Source organism: Procambarus clarkii, chromosome 16 (genome assembly GCF_040958095.1).
Source record: "Procambarus clarkii isolate CNS0578487 chromosome 16, FALCON_Pclarkii_2.0, whole genome shotgun sequence".
In the NCBI taxonomy this organism is placed as follows: domain Eukaryota; kingdom Metazoa; phylum Arthropoda; class Malacostraca; order Decapoda; family Cambaridae; genus Procambarus; species Procambarus clarkii.
The window spans coordinates 28,196,424-28,221,497 of NC_091165.1; the positions used below are offsets into that span (position 1 = coordinate 28,196,424).

Sequence of the window (25,074 nt, forward strand, 5' to 3'; positions counted from 1 at the left end):
CTGACCAATGAACTGTACCAATGAAAAGTCTTATTAATAAAAATCACTGGACAAAGAGAAAGTCCCCTTAGATTGGAAGTATGCAAATGTCACCCCCATCCTCACAAAAGGCAGAAAACTATCGACTAATCAGGACCCTTACATATAATGTCTGCAAGCTTATGGAGAGAATCCTAAGGGAGGGAATCATTCGACATCTCACAGTACGTTTTTTTTAATAGATCCTACTTTACTAATTTATAAACTCTCATATTTTGGATATCGAACCAGCGATCAGAGTACTCCCAGCCGCGCACCTTACCCCTGTATCTAACTCTGTCTTCAGACACCACACAGCCCCTCTATTTAAATCCCTTAACATGCTAAACATGATAGCACGTTCTCATGTGCCATCTTCATGTACAAACCTTGTTCCTAAATGCTAATCTTGATCTGAAACTTTTCCTTAGTAGGTGTAATAGAACCCATGAGCACCACACCAGAAATAAATATCTCTTTGATATCCCCAGAGTCAGACTATATATGTGCAAACACTCCATGCAAATAAAAGAGCCCAAGTCTTTTGAACTCACTCCCTTATGAATTAAAAAATTGTCCAACCCATGCCCTGTTTAAAAGGAAAATAAAAAAGTACCTAATTTCATCCTCAGTTTCCTTCCTTGTGCTTCAAACTCACACTGTATCTTGTACTGCCCACTTCCACATTATTAGTACTTAAGACATATCCTTATCAGTGTAAATCACCTCTGTCAACTTATGTTATATTTATCTGTTGATATAAAAACCTTGCTACAATGTGCTCGTTCACCTTACCTGATATATTAGATTAAGGACATCGGAAACGCTATACGTGTTAGTGGCTTTACATGAATGTAAAAATACCAAGCTTATGTAATTTCACCAACCCATTGTACCTTCTTGTGAATAAATTATTATTAATATTATTATTATTATTATTATTAATATTATTATTATTATTATTATTATTATTATTATTATTATTATTATTATTATTATTATCACCAAAGTGTATAAGTAACACAATCTACTTGGGATTCCACTGAATGAACAGGAAGTCTGGAGGCTAGTAATGAAGCCAGATCAAGCTTTACATATACGCTCCATACACTTTGGCGTTGGTAAAGTAGTTCATCAACTGTACACTCCAGCTTCAGATACATCCTAGCTTGTTTGATATGTAATGAGAGCTGATACTGCTAAGCTCATAATGATGCCACATGGCCACCGTGTGTACAGTAGATGATGAAATAGGGCGAGCGTAGCATTTTATTGCAAAAAGTAGACCTGTGGGCTCGGTAGTAGAGTTGGGTTCCTAGTCGGGTTCAAGCTCAAGAAGCCACAATGTAGGACTGAGAACAGGAGATGCTTTTTCACCCACAGGGTTATAAACCCATGGAACCGCCTACCCACCGAAGTCGTAACTGTCAAAACTGTTAAATTTTAAATTCCAACTGTAAAAGATCATCAGGGCAAATGGATGGGTAGGGGGAATCTTTGAGAAGCCGCCGGCTTCCTGTCCTCGTCGAGATCACTAGTGTTAGTGGTCCTGAGGTAAATTCAGGTTTTCAACTCAGTTGGGAATCCCGGGTTTGAGTCCCGTTCAGGACAGAAATGGTTGGACACGTTTCGTTTCACCCAGTGCTTCTGTTCACCTGGCAGTAAATAGGTATCCGGGAGTTACTGTTATAGGTAACTAGGGAGGGTCAGTAGTTCGACCTTTTTTGGGATGGGGGGGGAGGGTTCGATTCAAGCCTAATATATATAGATACACAGGCTATAATTTTTATTTTAGCTGCATTAGTTATGCGCTTTATGTAATATACAATTACTATACCTACTGAGTAACCATTGAAACATGCTTCAGTGAAAGAATGTTCCTTTGTATATCTTATAAATAATATATTATAATTATTAAGGATCCCGATAGTTCAGTCGGGTTCATGCTAGTCTCACACTCACAAACCAGAATTCCGGGTTCGAATCCCGGACGGGACAGAAATGGTTGGGCGCGTTTCCTATCACCTAATGCTCCCGTCCACCTCTGCAGTAAATAGGAACCCAGGGGTTAGTCAGCTTGTCGTAGGGTGGCATCCTGGGGAAGGTAAGTAATTCGAACCTGGGTGTGGACCTCGGTATAAGCCTAATTGATTGATTGATACAGATTAAGTCACCCAAAAGGTTGCACGGGCATGAATAGCCCGTAAGTATAAGCCTATAACATGTACTGTATGTGTATACCGGCTGTCTGTTCCCCCGAGTTAGTTTAGTTCATGTATTATGCACCCCATACCCATCCTGTGGGCGGTAGTGGAAAGTGTTACAGAGGCACATAATGGGCTCAGGGACTGGTCCTCACAATTCATTTAGCTAAGCAAGTTGCAATCTTCTTGATGAGCTGGTTACAAAATTCAGTGCACATCATCTCATCATCAATGGGCTCGAGACCGACCACAATTACAGTTTCCAAATTAAGCAACTGACATATGTGGAACACAATGAATTAATTATTACATGACCTACGTGCAGGCTACTCTACTTCAGCGGGCTACTCTCACTGACCCTGAAAATGCTTAAAACTATTTTAGCACGTGAGATAAATCAAGTAAATATATTATTAATATGAATGGAGAAATATAACAAATATTCCCACCTACTTTGACCACATCCAAAAGACAAAACCTCCCCACGAGGAAGTAATATATGTTTAGATCTGTAGTCTCTGCCAAGGATGTAAACAAATCGAACACAAATCGAAGATGGAGAATTTTCGGCCGCAGTTTCGTTTATGAAATTGAGCCTAAACCCGCTAGACTGACATGAGGATGACTTGTGTGAGTGGCGGAGGCGGCGACGGCGACCAAGGAAGGAGGAGGCGCCTGTCCTGATGGGAGGAGTGCTGGCGAAGAGGCAGGGGCCAGGGGGTGGCGGCGGCGGCGGCGCCAGGGCCCGCACGGTGCTTCCGCTACGACACCGACACAGCTTCTCTGAGGTACCTCGTCCTCACAGTCTTTCTCACGCTCTTGAGTCCTCTCACCCTCACAGCTTCTCTGAGGTACCTCGTCCTCAAAGTCTTTCTCACCCTCTTGAGTCCTCTCACCCTCACAGCTTCTCTGAGGTACCTCGTCCTCACAGTCTTTCTCGCCCTCTTAAGTCCTCTCACCCTCACAGTTTTCCCTTACCCTCTTAAGTCCTCTCACCCTCAAAATCCCCCTCGTCCTCAGAATCTTCTCGCCCTCAAACTCTTCTCGCCCTCAAACTCATTCTTCTCTTCGTCCTCAGTCTTTCGCACCCTCAGCCCTCAGAGACATTCTCGTTCTCCTTGCTCTTACAGTATTATTCCTTGTTCTCCTTGCTCTTACAGTATTCCTCGTTCTCCTTGCTCTTACAGTATTCCTCGTGCTCCTTGCTCTTACAGTATTCCTCGTGCTCCTTGCTCTTACAGTATTCCTCGTGCTCCTTGCTCTTACAGTATTCCTCGTGCTCCTTGCTCTTACAGTATTCCTCGTGCTCCTTGCTCTTACAGTATTCCTCGTGCTCCTTGCTCTTACAGTATTCCTCGTGCTCCTTGCTCTTACAGTATTCCTCGTCCTCCTTGCTCTTACAATATTCCTCGTCCTCCTTGCTCTTACAGTATTCCTCGTGCTCCTTGCTCTTACAGTATTCCTCGTTCTCCTTGCTCCTACAGTATTCCTCGTTCTCCTTGCTCTTACAGTATTCCTCGTCCTCCTTGCTCTTACAGTATTCCTCGTCCTCCTTGCTCTTACAGTATTCCTCGTCCTCCTTGCTCTTACAGTATTCCTCGTCCTCCTCACCCTCAGTATTTTCCTCATCCTCGTCACCCTCAGTATTTTCCTCCTCTTCCTCACTCTGTCTTTTCTCTTGTCTTCCTTACCCCTCACAATCTTCCTTATCCTCCTTACCCTCTGCCTCTTCCATGTTCTTTACACTTTCAGAGTGTTCCCTTGTTCAATCCCTCACATTCTTCCTTGTGCTGTTCACTTTCAGACTTCCTTGTCCTCCTCGCCTCTCAGTCTGCATTGCCCTCCTCATCTTCATAGTCTTCTTTATCCTCACCACCTTTACAGCCTTCCCCATCCTTCTCACCCTTTTAGTCTTCCTCATCCTCCTCCTCACCCTCAAAGTTTTCCTCATCCTAGTCTCCCTCACAGTCTTCCTCATCCTCCTAATCCTTACTCATTATCTTTACAGTTTCCTCATCCTTCTCACACTCTCATTTCTCCTCCCAGTCTTTATTGTCCCCTTCGCAGTCTTCCTTGTCTGACTCCCAATCTTCCACATCCTCCTCACAGTTTTCTATGTTCTCACAGTCCTTCTTGTCCTCACAGCTTTTCTTTTATCCACATCCTCATGGTCTTTATTGTCCTCACAGCCTTCCTCAGTTTACTCATCTTACTCATCCTCCCATTCTCCTCATCCTGCCTTTTTATACACTTTCTTTAAAACTAACTTTGGTACCATAATAATTAAATAATCAGGTAAATTCTGGTAAATGGAAATTTGGGGCACTGCAGCACTTTGTTCATTAGTGAAGACAGTGTGTAACTATAGATAGAGTGCATATCAAGAAATTCAAAGGAAGTGTTTGCAAATTTTGGGATATTCAACTATCATATAGAAGAGTAAAACCAGATCATCACTCATTGATTGAACAGTGAATTCCTGCTCAAATGAAAGGATTATGTCCAGTCCCTTAAATAAATCTGATTTTAGCACTAGTATTTTATTTAGTTGCTCATGCGAAGAGGTTGTGTACCTTCTATATAATATATTAGTGCAAGTAGTAACTCACACCATTGCTCGCCAAAGTATCACCTGCATACTTCTGTATACTCAACCAAATACATATATTCTCTTAGTGTCTGTGTTTATTGTCACCATACTTTACATAACAATAGAACCGTTACATTGGTTCTACTTATTCTACTTGCACAATACTACACCGTATTGTATTCAACAGTATACAGTATGTCCTTAAGTTAATCAAACACTTATATATGGTATAATTCTGTGATATTTGTGAATCAAATAGACATCTTATAATGCATTTGTATAATACATTTTATATATGTTTTTATTTAGTGACCAATAATTGAAAATTCCATTACACTATTATTTGATTACTCTTACTATATTTTCCTTTGATAAATTTGGCACTATGACCCGCCCACTCGTCTCTTCCCCCCCCCCCCCCCCCTCAACACACACACACATATATACATAACCAAACTGCTTATTGTCTCCCACCTACCCACTCACTCACATCCTCCATACCCACCCACAAACCACCTACCAATGCATGCACCCTCCCACTCACACACCTCCACACACCCACCCACTCACACACCTCCACCCACTCGCACACCTCCACACACCCACCCACTCACACACCTCCACACACCCACCCACTCACACATCCATCCACTTACACATCCACACATTCACCCACTTGCACACCCACATCTTGCTTAAAAAAAAAATTGTACAGGGATTTCCTTGAATGTGGGGAACTACTTTAAGGTACATCTGATGGAGCTTCAGCTCAGAAATAAGGTGTTGAGTTATTGAAATATTACTTTCTAGGCATTCCTTCAAGTACTCCAATTCCCACCCTTTTTAACTCTTTGCTTAGCTTGCTGAGGAGGTCTGGGCTTAGTGGGTGACAGCTCCTTCTGACCCTGTTGCCTAGTAGGGTGCTGCTATTTTGTAATGGAGGACAGTAGTGTAAGTGGTAATAGTTGTTACCAGAGTGCTATCTTGCTGAGATGTCTTCCTCCTACTGAGCCACATCGGCCATAGGCATCCTGTTGGGTTTACTGGAGACTAGGGGTCAGAACCTAGCCCCTGCCACCCTCCCTCATAATGGCACAGGGAACTTGGGATTGTTATGATCTCCCATGCCAAGAAAAAGCATCCAGAAAGTAAGGCAAGGCAGTACAAATTGCAAGATTCACATAAAATTAACCACCAAAACAGATAAACAACACTGCAAAAAGATTCATTCAAATTCAAATGATTCACTTAAAACTAACTCAATGTCCCTAGCACAAATGACCACCTACAGGTGGTTCCCAGGAGTTCCAGGCTTTCATCCTAGCAATGAGTCAATCCTGTCACTGATGTCTAAACAATTAAACATTCCTAAGTCACCAGGACATAGCAAATCCCACATCTATTCAAAGGAAAGTGTAGGCCATCTTTTGGATGTTGTCCTGTGGGGTGCCATTTGTTTGTGTGCCATTCTTAACCTTTAGTATTTGCTTCATCTGCATGTGTTCATAAGCCTGACTTGTTGTGTGGACTTGGTCTAATCTTCGCTACAAGCTGCATGCGTTTAGGGCGGCTCTTCTTTAAGCACTTGTTTAGTGTTACCCCTGCATTGACTGAATAACTTCTCTGGTGTGTTCTGGAGTTCACTCTCGAAAGGACAGGCCATCAGAGTGGAGAACTTCACCTTGAGCAGTGGAAGAGTCTCTGACTCCTCAGTGTAACTCTGTGGTTAGGAGCATTCGGGATACTATTGTTTTTGGGTGGTCATGGGGTCGCATGCTTGTTCATATGCCGCACTACTGATGCTCTTTGTAGCTGTGTTCATGCCAGCTTGCTAGGTTCAGGTTCTTGGCGAACTGGTAGAAGTCCCAGTTGGTTCTGTCCCAGATTCTGACATGGTTGGGCCTGGTTTGGGATTCTTAGTTGGCCTCTCTTTCCCTTATGGTACATGAGTTTATGGCACTGTAGCAAGCCCTTCAATAGGTTCATCTTCCTCTGGGTTCCATTTTCCAATTCCACTCTGGATGTTCCCTTGTGAGTCATTCGTTTATTTGTTGAACTACAGGCAATCATTTCACGCCTTCCTTCTTTGAACGTGGACTCTGCACGAAGCTCAGCTTTTGAATTCTTGGGGTTTGGTTCTGTGCGGATGATGTGCGAAGTGTGTCCAACTTTCTTCTGGATGGTTATCTCGTTTCTGTCCCATTTCCATGGAGTGGACCATCAACGATGCATCCTTTTGCGAAATGTTTGGTCACCCCGAGATGGACTTCTTCACATTAGCATGAAACCCACCGTTTCCCTCCTGTGTGGCTCCATTACCTGACCGTGAGGCTGTTATGGTGGATGCTTTTTGGCTAGACTAGTTGAGAGGGGATTCGTCTATCTTATCCCTCTCACTTCAGTTGCTGCTATGATATTGTCCAGGTTGGAGATGTTTTCAGGGAAGGTGATTCTTCTGGCTCCTTGATGGCTGGCTCTGCCTCTTTCAGCAGATCAGCATGGTGACATACCTTGTTGGTTCAACCTTTTCCACCACAGTTGTTTATATTGCCTTGCTTACTCTCTGGATGCTTTCTTAGTGTGGGGTGATCGTAATACTCCCTAGCTTCATGTGCATCAGTGAGAGGGGGTCAGGTTCTGGCTTTGCTCCTCGGTAGGCCAAACAGGTCTCAAATACACGAAGGGATTTTTTCTCCTTAAATAAGCACATTCAGAAGTTTTTCATTTTGATCAACATTCTATTTTTGGAAATTGCATATTTGGTTATTACTTAAAATATTTATAAAGAAACAATGTGATCATTTGCATAAAGATACCAATGAAAAAAGAAACTTCATCCTAAACTTATAACATCTTCTTAAAGAATCCAGTAAACAGTATCAGCTGTGTATTCTTAAATAAATTATCCTATGCTCACATGCTCTAAACAGTCATTTAGTCCCACAACACACTCCTGTCTTTCTTAATATATTCAATTTTTTTCACTAGCAATTCAGCATTGTGGACATCGCAACAAACTTGACCCATCGCTTCTCTGTTTTAAGTGGCCTTTCTGTCATCTCCTTTGTCTCTGCACCTGCCAATGAGTCCAACCGGCGACCATGGTCCAGAGTATCAAGGAAAAGGTAATTAACTTTTGAGTCATCAGTTCTTCCTTCTGAAGATTTGATTGATATAATGAACCATCTTTGGATAGTTTCATCAATGTTCACCATCTTCATTTAAACCCAGAAGATGTGTAATTTATAGCATTTTAAAAGATTTGTCATGCTTAAATCTTTCAATAGTTTGCATACTTTGACAGGAATATATAGCAAGCTTATTGCGGTCTTTGTATTGTCAAGAAAGTATTGTTTAATGGGATTTGTGTGCATGTCCAACTACTTCAAACTACTACAATATATTCATAAATAGTTTTAAGGATGTTATTTTACCATGATTTTTTTAAACTGTAGATCAACCTTAAAAAAAGGGTATGTGGGTACATTTATTTACAATGGTATACACACCTACAAACAAATCAGTAGGAAGGTAGATCTTGATAGGTAACTACATTATTTTATCTTGTTCAGATGGCACCAGTCAACTCTTGAGAATGAGTATGCACACAGCAAAACTGTGTGGCCAGTAGCCCAGACTGAAGCCCTCTTTCTCCCAGAATTCCCTGTAGGCATAGAGGAAAAGCTGAAACTAATTGTAAGTATTATAAAAAACTGAATAAAATTGTAGTTAATACTTGGCATTCACAGTTCATTCTCTTCCCAGCACCCCAAAGTGATCCAGGCACGAGCTGGTAAATGAATTTGTGCACAAATGTTCATAAACATTTTCCATTAGTACAGCTGTTTATTGTTGTGTTGGTATACATAGTGAAATCACAAAAAATGTAATGGATCTATAAGTTAATGATGAGGCTATATGAAGGAATTGAAACTGTGTGTGCTGAGGTGTACAGAATATTTCTTCTGAGCTAATACTATATCATGTAATTGATCCCATAGTTAATATCTTGCTCTCACAAGGACATGGCATTAAAGAAGTATTAGTGCTAGGCATATGCAGTATTTGGGTTCGTTCGATCACCACTACATGAATGCATGATTCTTTTGATTTCCACAGATCTCGCTTGAGTGTTGACATGTTTTGTTATGTACAAACTATTTGTCGGAAACCTGCATATCGTCTTTACTGCACATAAATTAAACGTGTATGATCTTTTTATAATACTGTATCTAATTATAGTACTATGCAATAAATGTATTTTTGCATGTGTCATATGAGTAGCTATTCTCTACTCTTACTATTCTTGGAGCATGAAAAAGCTACTGTTCCCTGGTGATATATAGACTTACGTGGCTTCCGTGAGAAAACTAAATGCATACTTTTCCATTCTCGGTGTGCTTTCAGAGGACATCAAATGTTTACTTGTGTGTATGTATGTACTCATCTAGTTGTGCTTGCTGGGGGTTGAGCTCTGGCTCTTTGGTCCTGCCTCTTAACTGTCAATCAACACATACAATGATGTATGTGTGTGTACCCATCCATCCATCCACTCACCCATCTATCTATCCCTCTATCTTGCCATTTATTTATCATTATCTTGTAAGGGAAGAAGAACTGATGGAAAATCACTTATTCTTAATAACTCAGTATGTAATATTATCAAACAGATTATCATCTTCCTTACTTTTATTATATGTATGTTACTTTAAATCAGAAATATAGAACAAGGTGTTTATTATAAACACCTCACACGCCAGCACCATAATTTGAATTGGCAATACAGTACTGTACTGTACTTAAAACAACCACAATGCTTGCATTATATTTACTGGGAAACACAGGAAATAGGACAATACAAACTCAAGACAAAACATTTAGAATAATACACTAATAACGAAAGGTAGACTATATACCAGTCATTAAAATCTATTCATCTGTCCATCCATATATCCATCCATATAGTAGTAGTAGGCATCCATCAGTCTCAGGAGACTAAGGTGCTGTGCTCTGGTTGTCGGTCTGAAGTGGCCTCACCAGGGCGCAAAGCCAGGGTAGGTTGATACGGAGGAGAAGCTGTTACACAGGCAGCAGGTCCCCCTCTCCACGTCACCGAAAGATTCCAATGGAAAGGTTTTCGGTATCCTTAAATCCTCGGTATAAATAATCCTTTCGGTTATTCAGTCAGTATCATAAGAAAAAGAACTTGTTGAAAAGTTTTTGAAAATATTTAGCCGTGTAGATGGTGGACAGTGCTAAAAATCATTGGGAAGGGGAGGGGGGGTCTGAATGGGACCTTGGCATGCTATTCCCTTTTGAATTCTGGCAATGCTAACCAGCCTATGTTCATCCCACACCCCAGACCATTCCATGTGCCAATTTGGGTGAGCCTGGCCCCAACCGTGTGGCCTTCAACTTTTAACAGACAGGCAGGCAGACATTTTCTACATAGATTTATTTTTATATATATATATATATATATATATTATTATATATATATATATATATATATATATAAATAAAATGCACATTGCTACAGTGAAGTTTTATTTTTGTTCATTGGTTTCCTTTAATGTATTCCAGTTCTTAGGTGAAGTTAGCAGAGGAGCATTTGGACAGGTATTCCATGTTAAATGTGCCACTACCAACAAGGAGTACGCCATGAAAGTCCTCTCAAAATCGCAGGTATGATTGTTTTCTCTACGATTATTCTTATTTTGGGGTTTATCATCAAAACTTTTAATAAACTGAAAAACTTATTAAAATTGGAGTTGGTTGTTATCAATAAGTTAGTGTGTAATTTTAATTTTGTTTTCTTCATATAAAGTGTTGAAGTACTGGACTTCATGTGTGTGTGTGTTGTTAGTTTGTAATACTGATTGACTAAATACATGACTGTTGCAGGTGTGCAGTTTGGATGCGGTGGGTCAAGTGAAGCAAGAAGTGATGATCCAGCACGTGTGTAGTCATCATCCATTCATCACTCCACTCATACACTTCTGGCAAACACGGAAGCTGCTTCTCGTCAGTAAGTCTTGTTGTTCGACATGTACCGATGTTTAATATGAACAAAGAATGAGCAGGAGATATAGGCTATGTAAAAATCCTCGGTAAAATTAGTGCTCCTAGTTTCATCCTAAATGGCTGTCGTATAAATACACCACCTTACTGAGCTAATAGCTATAAGAATATTGTAATTTGTAATGCTACTTTCGCAATATTTCAGAGTTGTTTGCTATATTAGCTGCTTTCTTTTTGAGAATAGATGGATGGATAGATAAATGGACAGTTGGATGGATAGATAAATGGACAGATGGATGGATACATATCTATTCATCTATTTATCCCTCCAGCATCTATCTGTTCATCTATCTATCAATCCATATATGCATCTATTTGTCCATTTATCTATTCATCTATATTTGTCTATCTGTCTATCCATCCATCAATCTCTTCATCTATCTAACCATTTATCTATCCATCAATCTATTCTTCTCTTCATCCACTTACCCATCTTTCTATTCATATATCAATCCATTTGTTATCAATCCAACTATCCATCTATCCCTCCATATATATCTCCATTTACCCCAGTATATATAAAATTAGTCATACCTAATAAGCCATAGGTCTCACTCATGCCTAACAAATCTCTTCTCTCCATTTACAGTATAAAATTTCATTTCTGTGTCCTCTTGCCCTTAAACTTTCTGGCATTTATATGATATTTGGAGTAGGTGTGTGCATGAGATTCAATTTATTTATATATATATATATATATATATATATATATATATATATATATATATATATATATATATATATATATATATATATATATATATATATATATATATATATATATATATATATATATATATATATATATATATATATATATATATATATATATATATATATATATATATATATATATATATATATATATATATATATATATATATATATATATATATATATATATATATATATATATATATATATATATATATATATATATATATATATATATATATATATATATATATATATATATATATATATATATATATATATATATATATATATATATATATATATATATATATATATATATATATATATATATATATATATATATATATATATATATATATATATATATATATATATATATATATATATATATATATATATATATATATATATATATATATATATATATATATATATATATATATATATATATATATATATATATATATATATATATATATATATATATATATATATATATATATATATATATATATATATATATATATATATATATATATATATATATATATATATATATATATATATATATATATATATATATATATATATATATAATATCAAGAATTTTTTGCCCATGGCTTTCTCTAGAATTGACGAAAGAATAGTCTGATGTCTTCCAGTTAAATACTGTTAGAGCAGTCTATATAGTACAGATTTGTATCACTTTTGCTATGAAATTTAAAAAAAAATTAAATATATTATTAGGTATTTTGCCAATATTTGGAATTCATCAGCAATAACTGGAAGATAACAAAGTTAGTTTTCCATAGATAAATGCTTGTTTCAGTACCTCCTAGATGGCTTTATCACAATTTATTTCTGTGTTAGTGACAGAATTTGTTGGTTATGGAGAGCTGCAGCAGCTGTGGCGATCTCTGGGCCGCCTGCCAGAAAACCTTGTCAAGATCTATTTAGCACAGATTGCACTTGCACTTGGTAAGATTGGTAGACAGCATTATGATGTTGAACACTTTATCTTAGAAGAAACATATGTTGCTTAGTTCTGTTGTTGATTATTTCATTTATTTGTTCACAATGAAGAAACAAAACATGCAATGTATAATACAGTATTAGCAAAAGTACCCTTCTTACTTAGTGTTGCCCTATAGATACCTCAAGTAACTTTGTTTACTATTTCATTATTATCACATGTTAAACCAGCCAATTTGTTTATAAAAAGAATTTCATTTACATTTTTAGCATGTCTTGTGTACTAGAGTACAAGAGTACTTACTGTATCACTTTACTTTCTGTACCACTGTACTTACTGTAGACGGTTCTGGATATTACTGATGTTCCAAAAAAGTTAAACTAAATTTCATATGCCAAAGTTGGCTCAATATTTCTTTGTGTGTTAATAGGAATATTTAACCCCAAAAATTCCAGATATGGTCTCCTCTGACCCCCACATAAAAAATACTTTACACATTATTTGTCTATATTTCATTTGGTAAACAGTTTGTATTTGTTTAAAATAATATTCACATATATTGTGGTTAGGTTTTAATTTTTATAGACTCCTCTTTTTCATATATAAAACAATCTACATTCAGTGTATTTATATATTAACTGCTGTATTCAGCACTTGTTTTTTATATATTAAATGCTTCTGCATGCTAATAATTATTTGCACCAGATTTATTGCATGTTAAATAATAATACATTGTTCTGTAAAACAGATTTCTTGCACAATGCGGGTATAATCTACCGAGACCTCAAAATGGAGAATATACTTTTAGATGCTGATGGTCACATCAAAATTATCGACTTTGGCCTGGCCAAGTGGCTTAGTTACGGTGGACGAACAACCACTATATGCGGCACTCTTCAATTTATGGGTAGGTTTTGTACTGTTCTTATGAAGGCTTGGATGCATGTCAAGTGTAAAGATGTTAAAATGTTTTAATTTGATGGATGTTTGATAGTAAAATTAAAATAAAACTTTGGGTAAAATTCAAATCTCACAATAGAGAGCAAAATACAGTACTTTCAGTCTTTTTTGAGGGGCTGTTATTCCATCTTATATTTTGGTATTTCTAGATTTAAATTGAAGACTTAATTATAGTACAGTAGTTCTTTGTTTTTTGATCCCAAAGCTCCGGAGGTGTTGCGAGGAGAAGAATATAATCATAGTGTAGACTGGTGGTCACTAGGCATCATCACCTATAGCCTCCTAGCTGGACAGGTGAGGCCATGTTAGTACACAGTAATAATGATGCTTATAGCCTCATCAAGTGGACACCTGAGGCATAAAATGGAATCCCTTCAAATCAAACTGCTTGGGGACAAGCTGTTGTGGTTGCAGTAATGAGAGAGAGAGAGAAAGGGGGGGGATTGACTAGGTGCTACTCCTCAACTGTATGCCTGTGTTCACCCAGCAGTGATTGGGTACCTGCTTGTTAAATTATTGGCAGGTTGTATTTCAGAGAAACTAGTGGGTAAGGCCTGACATGACTTATGGGATGGGAAACCTCTCAACCTGCTAACAAGTGTCAGCAGTAATCTGTTCATGGACCACCTTGTGTAAAAAATATATGAGAGGGAGGGAGGGAGGGAAGGGACAGAGACCATATAATCATATATTGTTTTGAAGTGTAAATAACATATAACCCCTAAGCAGGACCTTAAGTTCTCAGGAAATTCTAAATGCTTTGCTTTTCAAAGAAATTGGCATTGAGAATTCTAAACAGATGTCATCAATCAATGTCAGTTACAGAGGGAGAAGTGTCTTAGGACCTTTCATTGCATTTAGGCCAGTTTACCTTATTATTGGGTATTGGCTTGGACTTGGATTACCATTCATTTCCCACTTCATAGAGAGGACAAGAGGGAGGTTGCAAAGATCCGTGTTCTTGGTATGCAAGGAGTCTGTAATTACCTAAGTGAAGTTACAGGATGTGTCATATAACACTTTGAAACTACTGACAATACCAAAATTTGATCAGTGAAGGCCAGAGCATAACCTTGGGTAGCTACTGCGACAGAGCCCAGAAAAAGGTGTTTCATGTCTCAGCACATTTTTGATGTGGCTGCGACCTTACCTTAGTTTAATAATCATTGTATGTGTTGTTAGATTTGGTATGCCTATATCTGTCGTATACCTGTTAATGATTCTGAGGATCAATGTCCCCGTGACCTGGTCTCTGACCAGGCCTCCTGGTTGGTGGTCTGCTCAACCAGACTGTTCGGCTTGCAACCTCACGTGTGAGTCGCAGCCTGGTTGGTCAGGTATCCCTTAGCTTAGGGACTAGGAATATCTCCTTTGATTAGCAACGAACGAAACATGTCCCGTTGTTGTTAACCTATTTTTATCATGTGTAAATAGCTATGAATAAAATTTTGATTTTGAAATTTGTCATTGAGAATGAGTTAATTCTGTGAGGAGTGACGGGACATTTCTGAACTTCTTTTCCCTATGTCAGTGTTTAAACTTAGGGAACTATATTCAGCATTTGCAATTTCTAAATGTATGTTAATATGTAAATTACTGTATTTATGTATACATGAATATTACCATTGTGATTTGCAGTACCCTGTCAGTGGCTTTGATGATCACCTGACAATGAACTTGGCTGTGTCTAGGTATGAGTATGAGCCTCCAGATTGTGCATCTGGTGCTATGAGGTCGGTAATTAGTAGTCTACTGCGTCGTGACCCCATGGCTAGACTTCACTCCTTCTACCAACTGCAGCGTGAAGAGCTCTTCCAAAATTATGATTTTGACGAAGTGAAAGATAAGAAGGTTAGAGGGCAGAATTGATTTGTTTTGCAGGATAAGGTATTTAGATGAATTAAACAAATTTTAATAAACATTTATAATAACGATAGTGAATATGATATTTTCAGGAACATTCTACAGTTGGTTTTCATTGTGATTTTGACATAAATGAAGCCTTGAAAGTCGTTTTGGCCATACAGTCACCATTCACTGTCAGTGGTGCTGGTTGGCATTACTTCTCAAATGTCTTAATTATATTTATGGTTAAATTCCCTTCCCTGGGAACACATTATTATTATTATTATTATGATTTTGTGTTAGCATTATGTTTCTTGGTTTACATTTAAGCATTATTATTATTACTGTTGGACATGTTAAAAGTAATAATGCTTATTAGTTTTAATAATGTAATTCCTCCACATAACTCATATTCTATTAGAACCACAAATGTAAATCACCAAGAATCCTATTTATAATGCTTTTATAAATGTACAATAAAGACACACGGCACTTTCCCTCTAAAAATCTCTAGGCCACCTTTTATAAGATTTCCATTTCTGCTTCTAAATAATTTTGTGGTGTTTGTATAATTTTTCCCTCTAAGAGCTCACTTTTCTTGAAGGAAGATGGCTTGATGATGGAGTAGAATTTAAAATGTAAGCCTAGAAATAGCCTGAATGCACTATTCTGTCGACATTGTGCAGAAACCATACATGATGCCGAGAACTTATTTTCTGTTTGTTTCAGGTATCTCCTAGGAAGATACTTGAAGAATATATAGAAAGTAAAACCAGGCGGAGTTTTCATGATTTTGTTGGTTTGACAAGTACTCCCAAGAAGGTGGCTACTGGTGTAAATGAAATAAATATCAGTCATCACACTATATATAATTCCCCAACTTCTTCTCTTCTAAAGCCACCCAACAAAGATCAGAGCTGTTGGCGACCAGGCCAGCGTTCAGCCAGTTCGCCATTGCTCCATCCTGGCAGACTAGGTCATCATGATTCTTTAGTGAAAAGTGTTTCAGCTAGTGGTCATAATGGTGCTGCAGTTCCCTTACTGCAGAGTCCCCTGCTGAGGTTAGCTCGGGGTCAGGGTGGACCTCCTCCACGGCGAGTACGCTCACAAGGAGCTGTAAGTGCAAGTGCTCTGCCCACGGCGGTATCTCCTTTACTGGTAAATGTTCGAGGGCAGAGAAGACCACGATGGACGGCATGGGAGGATGAAGAGCAGGTTGGTGCAGCAGCTCCTGCAGAAAATGTTGCCTCCAGTGTTATTAGTGGGATGAATGGAGTGTACAAGAAGTGTGCTAGTGATGAGTTTCTTACTGGTCAAAGGAAACTAAAGGAGAGCCAGGCAGGTTTGCCAAGATCTCGTACCAGCAAGAGTGCAGCTCGCCAGTCTCAGCCTGATAGCGCACACTTGACACAAACCTTTCTTGAACAGTGTGAAAACTTAAAGGAAGAATTTTTCTGTGATTTGGTTACAAGTACGCCAAAGAAATGTAGCTTCAATAGTACTGGAAACTTGCGCCATAGTTATCACCAGGCTGTGAATTCTGAACGGCAGATTGGTAAAAACAATTTTATTAATGGTGCTTTGCTATCCAATAATAATAATTTTAGTCCACTTGATGAAAATGACTTTGATGAGACATTTGATAATTTTCCATGGATAAGCGAGTCATTAGATCCATAGGTTTAACAAACTTCCTGAAAGTTCAAGAAATAGTTAAATATTTTCACCTATTATGTACAATGGAAAAGTAATATTGTGTGTCATTGACTGATAATTCATGTGCCATGTTTTGAAGTTCTTTTGTGTGTGCTAAAATATATATATATATATATGTATGTATATGTGTGTGTGTGTGTGTGTATATATATATATTATATATATATATATATTATATATATATATATATATATATATATATATATATATATATATATATATATATATATATATATATATATATATATATATATATATATAATGTATATATGTATGTATGTATGTATGTATATATATATATATGTCGTACCTAGTAGCCAGAACTCACTTCTCAGCCTACTATGCAAGGCCCGATTTGCCTAATAAGCCAAGTTTTTATGAATTAATGTTTTTTCGTCTACCTAACCTACCTAACCTAACCTAACCTAGCTTTTTTTGGCTACCTAACCTAACCTTACCTATATATATAGGTTAGGTTAGGTTAGGTAGGGTTGGTTAGGTTCGGTCATATATCTACGTTAATTTTAACTCCAATAAAAAAAAATTGACCTCATACATAGTGAAAAGGGTAGCTTTATTATTTCATAAGAAAAAAATTATAGTAAATATATTAATTCAGGAAAACTTGGCTTATTAGGCAAATCGGGCCTTGAATAGTAGGCTGAGAAGTGAGTTCTGGCTACTAGGTACGACATATATATATATATATATATATATATATATATATATATATATATATATATATATATATATATATATATATTAACACTACATAAACAATCTACATGAAGGGTATATATAAATTTGCAATTGCAGGAAAAGCTATTGAATTCCAAGGATAGCATAGCAAACTATAGTATACAAAAAAACAGCCAAATCTTACTTATTCATGCAATGTAAATGGGTTCTAGTCATATTATTTACCATTTGGTTCAGATTAATCTTATGCAGCAAAAATCATTAGGATGGTCATTATTCTTTGAAATTTTAAGCTATTGATACACCAGGAAAGATGCTGCTGCCCTTTCCATATTCTGTGCTACAGTAAACCACGCCATTTTCAGATGTCAATTTCCTGGACTTTACAACTTTCCCATTTGCAATTTGCCTGGATAAAGCTATTAAAGTACAGCAATTTGCTCATTCAAAAAATGTGTGTGAATTAGTTGCATAATCCACTCATCTTTTCCAATGTTTCTCTAAATCAGCCGGAGGTGCCACAAGTGTGACACAGAAGAAGACACTAAGGCAACAGTTCTTGTCTTGATAACAGTTCTACTCTACCCCGTGGTTTAATTTAGAAAATTAAAATATCTTGTCAAAATGTCAGGTAACAATATAGCACATTATTTGTTTCCTTTGGGGGACAAGCTCATCCAAAAACCTCATCTTTCCTTCCTCATATACCATCAAAATTTGAGTACTGCCTACACTCGGTAATCCGAATCACATGAGGCCCGTTTGAGTTACCCAGACATTCATCTTGGCTGAATTTCTTACCAGGAATGTCCAAAAATGAACAAATTCATAATTTTTTATACCACAACAAACATAATTCGTATTGCTACAAGCAAACTCCCATTGTTTACTTTATAACTCTCACTATAACTCAAAAACGATGTATATGACCATTTAACCCGAATTCCTTTTCAGATTAAAATGTCAAGAACGAACACAAATTCTTTCGGGTTACTGGAATTTGGATTACCTAGCTCACACGGTACTTATCCAAGATTATTAGTGCTTGCCAAGTGTTCATCCATTCAAGAAATTTTTAGCTTTGTATACAAGGTGAGAATTGCAGATACTTTAGTGCCAGCCTCTTACGATGAACCAGGTGCAGGAGATGGTGTGGTTTACAGTATTGAGTATCAAAAATATTTTGTATATAGAACAACTAATATACTTTATTTAGTTGTATGTTTTATGGATAGTGGGCAATTTTGTTCAAGTATTGCAATAATATATAAAATAAAAATAATAAAATATTATTTGTGAGCATTCTGATATAGTACGGGTAGTTGTGAATGTATGAAGTCCCGGAGAGCCTTTATATATATTCTTTACAGTAATGATGTGAAAAGGGAGGTGTAAAATTTGTATGAAAAGGATGGATAAAACTTATAGGAAGTGGATGGGTTAAATGTTTGAGATGAGTATTGCACATCAGGTCTAAGAAAGTTGTCATTACTAGTTGACAACAAATGTTTATACTACAAACTAGGCTAATATCTCTGGTTTATCTTTTGTAGAATTTATTATCCAACACTTTTGGCACTTTGTTCGTGAAAATACCTTTCAGGATTGAAAAGCTTTTATTTTACTACTGTACAATATTAGGAGTGAGTCCTCACTAAACTAAACTTAAAGACAATGCTGTTTACTCCTGACACATTTGACATTGACAAAATTTCATTAGAATAAAATCTTGCTAATTAACAAAATCTGTAAGTTCATTTAAATTATTAACCATAATTTGAATGTTGAATGTTTTTTAAACAAGATTAAATTCATGAATATAGGAATAACAATTAATGATTACAAAACACACAAATTTTATTATTAAGACTGTCATGGTCTGGCCCTTCGCCTCACGCCTGGTTGCCCACAGTCCGACCCTCTCGGGGCTCCACTCAGTGACACGTAAAATGTTTATTCTTGTTAAGTTCTCTAAATATACTTTTGGGAATAGAGTTATACTTTTATGCTAAACTGTTCAGAAATGAATGCTCTAGAGTATAGATGAATTAAAAATAGTGTGTGCATTATAGTTTGTGTGTGCAGAATATATGAGAGTTTGTAAATATTTAACCATTCCTCATTTATCATAAAGAAAATATAGATATCTTCACAGATGATCAATCTATACAGCTGGAGAAAGAAAACCAACATTGCTTGTATTTGACCAACCTGACCAACATTTTGGTCGGGTAATTTGCACAGCGATGATAAAATTGGCACGGGCAAGACTATTATCTAATTGACTGGTTGGAAGAGTTGATCTCGACCAATGTTTCCCTGATACTTTAGTAGGTCTCCAGATAAGCACAGTGTGGGCAGAGTTTATGTATTTTGAGAGTTTTGCTATAAAAGCGCAAATAGGAATGGTTATGGAAGTGAATTTCTTAAATTCTGAGATTGTATGACAAGTTTTAGCACTGTTGAAGCGATTACAGAGATTATGAACGATGCTAAAATGCATCATTGGACTGCTTCAGTGTTAAATCATTTGAGAAATTATATTTTTCTTTTAGCATTACTAAGTAATCTTTATACAGTATGAACATAAATGTGGTTTCTTAAAATCATTACAGTACATTTAAGAATGTGGGCTCGCACCTACATATTCCTTTAGTAAAGAAGATTATGTTGAAAATTTAAAATTCTATGCTGGTGTTAACATTTGTTATAGCATAATTTTTTGTTTTTTAAGAGTTGCCTCAAGTGCAGATGAGATCTTCCAACATAGCCATATTAAAAAAAAAAGAGGTACAGTACTGTATATTCAATTTTTTGAGCATTATATTAGTCACAGTTTAATATAATATAATACTGTAGTAATAATAATGGTTGATATATGGTGAACTAATGATACTTGGCTGTGGTGCATTTTTGTGCCGGTAGATATTGATGACAAGTTATTTATAGATATAGAGTATATTCTCCATATAAAAACAGTACTCTGGCTATTTGTATTTGTGGACTGACTCGAGGAAAGTTCGGAAATCATCCTGATATATAATTACTGTATATGTACTTAACTGGAAGAAGGACTAAGTAGCTATTGAGTCTATACTAATTGGTTGGAATAATAATGGTTTGTATTTGATAATATATGACAGGTTGTAGGCAAAAGTTTTGTGGTGTATCAGAAAAGTGTGGTATACAGTTATGTATGTTTGTTGTGTATGTTACAGGTGTATAAGGAATGAAGAATGAATGTAAATGCTTAAGTGTTCAGTGTTTTTTCTTATGTGTGCGTATTTAAAGGAACATTTGTAATGTTATGTTTAGCTTTCAGATAAAATATACTGTATGTATACATGTACATATATGTATGTATATATATCAAATGTCATACCTAAAAGCCAGAATAATACTTGGCTTATTATGGCAAAACAGTTTTGCCTAATAACCAAAATAATTTTGTATATTTTCAAATTAATATAATGCAGTAATTATTAATTTAATTTGGCTATAGTTTTATACAGCCTATATTTACCTACAGCATTAAGGAATCATATAGTTTTAACCTATATTTACTTACAGCATTAAGGAATAATAAGCATACAGATGTATTTATATTAGGCCGGGATACTGTTTGTTCTGGTATAAATTTACAAAAATGAATGTCTTGTTTATTAAAGTGGATGTATTTATCAATTCACAAGTTAAAATCTTAGAAAAACATTATTTAAATAACATCAACTTGTTAGGAAAGTCTGGCTATTAGGTACAACATATACATAAATATGTGTACATAAATACATACATTGAAAACAAGAGATTAGAATACAAATTATGAAACCAAATATGTTAAAATTATACAAAAATTGTCTTTTTTTTTAAACAATGGAAGACGGATTGAATAAACTAGAAAACAAGTATTGCGCGCCAACACCACTGGATGCATCGGAACTTTATATTGCAAAGATTATTAGCAAAATAGGGTACCGTAAGCTTGGCTTTCATCCTACACTTGACTACACTTGTGTAAATGTTCTTCACATGCAATTCACACATTCATAAATACAGATAGGTATTGTTAGTGAATAATGTTTGCCTATCCCAATTTTACACTAGTTCAGTGCCTTTTCTGAGCTGCAAGTGAGAGAGAGAGAAAGGGAGGGAGGGAGTGGCTTAATAGTATTTTGACATGCTAGTCTTTCCTCATACATTTAGGATAAAAGACATTGATAAGATATAGGACCTTCATGATATCCACTAGAAGATTCAGGTGTTGTATAGTACAGTATTGTTAGACACATTTAAATAATGTCAGTGTTAAAAATGTAAATGATGTGTGAAAGTGGTGGTGAAGAGGGGTTGGGATATTGTCTAAGAGTTATGAAGCATACAGTAATAATCTTGGTGCAGTATTGGCATCAAATTTCTGGAGCTTGTTTAAAATGCAATATAAATGCCAGCTTCTTAGAAATGTGACACTACATACTGTTAGAGCAGCTGTAAAGGAATATTAGATTATTGCAAAAGCATGCACATCTATTTCCTCCCACCGCAATGAAATATTTTGGATTTGGGGGGGGGGGGAACGGGTTTCTAGTTGTGAATCCATGTTGACCAAATTCACACTGATCAAGAGCTGACTGAATGGTGCTTTCCTCTAAGTGTGTGGTATGATTCATAACATTTCCAGCCCCCTGCACTATGAGTAATAAATTTAACCTCAGTTAGATGACTTGGGAATGCAGTGACCTTTAAGAATGTAGAAGTATGATACAAAAATACCTTTTGCTTTGATTGGTATAGTTTATAGGATACTTACATAGCAAATCACATAAAAGTAATCTGATTCTTACTAATATTTTGAATGACCAAAAGTTATTTCTAGAATATATCTTGATGCATCAGTTAATTTAATTTTGATGTAAATGTAAAGTGTATTAGACAAGAGGGAACAAATGAACAAGGTTTTAACATAGGTTCATCGCCATAAATAGCATCTCGGAGGATAAAGGCCTTTAGGTGTCTTGATTAAGCTAAAGAGCCCCATACATTATGATAAAATTGTATGAAATTTTACTACCTGGAGGTTTGTTTGATATATGTGTGTGTGTGTGTGTGTATCTATATATATGTGTGTATATATATTAATATATATATATTATTAATATTTTTATATATATATATATATATATATATATATATATATTATATAATATATATATAATATATATATTATATAATATATATATATATTATATAATATATATATAATATATATATATTATATATATATATATATATATATATATATATATATATATATATTATATAATATAATATATATATATTATATATATATATATATATATATATATATATATATAATATATATATAATATATATAATATATATATATACATACATATATAATATAATTTTGTGAGGGTACCTCATCCTGGTGCAATTGTAGGGACCCATAGCCTCAGAGAAGAAAATAAAGAGTATTCAGAGAAGACCTTGTGGATTCTTACTGAACACTTTAATATTTTTTTCTCCTACCACCCCCTATTCTTTTTGTATATATACATATATATATTCATTTTATTTAAACTTTGTTACAAAAAAGGAGTTACATATGGGGGTACAAAGATGATTATCATAAGTTGTTAAGTTCCTCCAGCTCCTCAGATGACGGACAGGAACCCTGAATGCAGTATGCATTTCCCCTCTGTAATGCCACGCTGAGGCACTGGAAAAGGAAGCTAGTAGATCTAGGGTCTCTTGTTGTTTCAGTTAGCCTAGAACCCATTTCCTTAAAAAAAAAAACTGGTGGCACTCTTACCCCAGGGGCCGAATGTCTCAGAAGCAATGGGAAAAAAATTGTAGTGGTGGTCCAGTTCTCTGTACTTACGGGATTTGCCTGATCCCTGTGAATGGCAGCGCCACCCTGTTTTGCAACACTGAAGTCATTGTAGGTGTTAGCCAGGGTTGATACGCATGGGTAGTCCCATACCATGATGGAGGGGCATCATGGCAGAGGGCCACAGCAATTCGGAGGGCGTGTGGTGTGAGACTTGTGCCAATTGCCGACATTGGGGTTGCTAACAGGAAGTCCCCTGCATGTGAGGCTGCTACTGCTGTGAGGCGAGCAATGTCATGTTATGTTGCAGCAACTTGGTCTACAATGGGGCCATCCCAGCTGGATTGCTTGTAAGCTTTTGAGGGTGGTGGTTGAGGTGATGGGCCTGCATGAGAGGACCACTCAGTGGCACAGCGTATGAATATAATAAATAAATAAATAAATATATATATATATATATATATATATATATATATATATATATATATATATATATATATATATATATATATATATATATATAAATAATAAAATATTGTGTGTGTGTTTTGACTGATTCATAAGACAACCATCTTGTTGAATCAGTCTAAAGTAACTGGTAATGGTGTATTGCTTCTGATCTTGTGCTTATATAGCTTTATTTAGCCTTAAGTTGCATATGGGCAGTTACTGATGTAAATTGTTTATGTAAAAAAAATTGTTTTATCATATATTTGTTACACTATTCAAATTTGTTCCAAACAAATATATTTATTTTTATAAATTATTTTATTTTGGTCACAGTATTTATCTTAAGTGCATAATGCACATTTCTCATATTTGGCAGGTTTTTGTGTGATGGTGGAAGATGGCTTAAAAATTTTATCAGATAAAAGAAACCTGTCAGTGTGGTGTATGTAAATTCACTTGTATATTATATTGTAATAAAAATGCACATAAACCTAAACCTCCATGCATGTGAACTCACAAATTCACACATGTGGGGGGGGGGTGATTCTGGGTTGTGGATAGTTCTTCAAGTCAGTGAGGTAACCACAACTGCCACATCTCGACCAAAATAATACTCTACTCAAATATTTGAGAAAAACTAAAACAAGTGTGTTCTATTCTGAGCTGCACTACTCAGTTGCTCCTAAAGACTATTCAACATAAAATGTCCTCCAGAAGATTTGTTCAAATGCACACAAAAGTCCTTCCAAGTGTTACTAGGCATCTGTGTATATTACATCAGCATTTTACATGTCTTCCATGGCATCTAAGGCCATGTCATAGTGGTCCAGCAATTACGAGAGACAGGAGTGCCCTATCTTGTCCTGTTTTGTGTTACTCTACTTACTCAGCAACCACATAGTGCAGCTCAGAAATCAGATTTTGAGCAAAGGCCTACAGTACTGTATATGAAGATCACTTTTCTGAGCAAGGC

General features: G+C 36.0%; 1 protein-coding gene across 3 annotated transcripts; it reads left to right on the forward strand.

Annotated features, from left to right (window-relative positions):
• The first annotated feature begins 2,745 nt into the window (after positions 1-2,745).
• Positions 2,746-20,701, forward strand: LOC123760014 (ribosomal protein S6 kinase-related protein). 3 transcript variants are annotated; one of them, XM_069325407.1, is made up of 12 exons: positions 2,768-3,010; positions 7,801-7,937; positions 8,385-8,508; positions 10,396-10,497; positions 10,717-10,840; positions 12,481-12,588; positions 13,332-13,490; positions 13,749-13,837; positions 15,182-15,394; positions 16,118-16,603; positions 18,758-18,895; positions 20,538-20,701. In XM_069325407.1, exons 1-12 carry the CDS (start codon positions 2,906-2,908, stop codon positions 20,556-20,558), a joined length of 1,806 nt encoding a protein of 601 aa, XP_069181508.1. In that variant the 5' UTR covers positions 2,768-2,905; the 3' UTR covers positions 20,559-20,701. The 3 variants fall into 3 exon arrangements, with proteins under 3 accessions (XP_069181507.1, XP_069181508.1, XP_045601324.1); XM_069325406.1 differs by lacking the exon at positions 20,538-20,701 and having other exon boundaries at positions 2,746-3,010; positions 18,758-19,989; XM_045745368.2 differs by lacking the exons at positions 18,758-18,895; positions 20,538-20,701 and having other exon boundaries at positions 16,118-17,193.
• Positions 20,702-25,074: the final 4,373 nt, after the last annotated feature.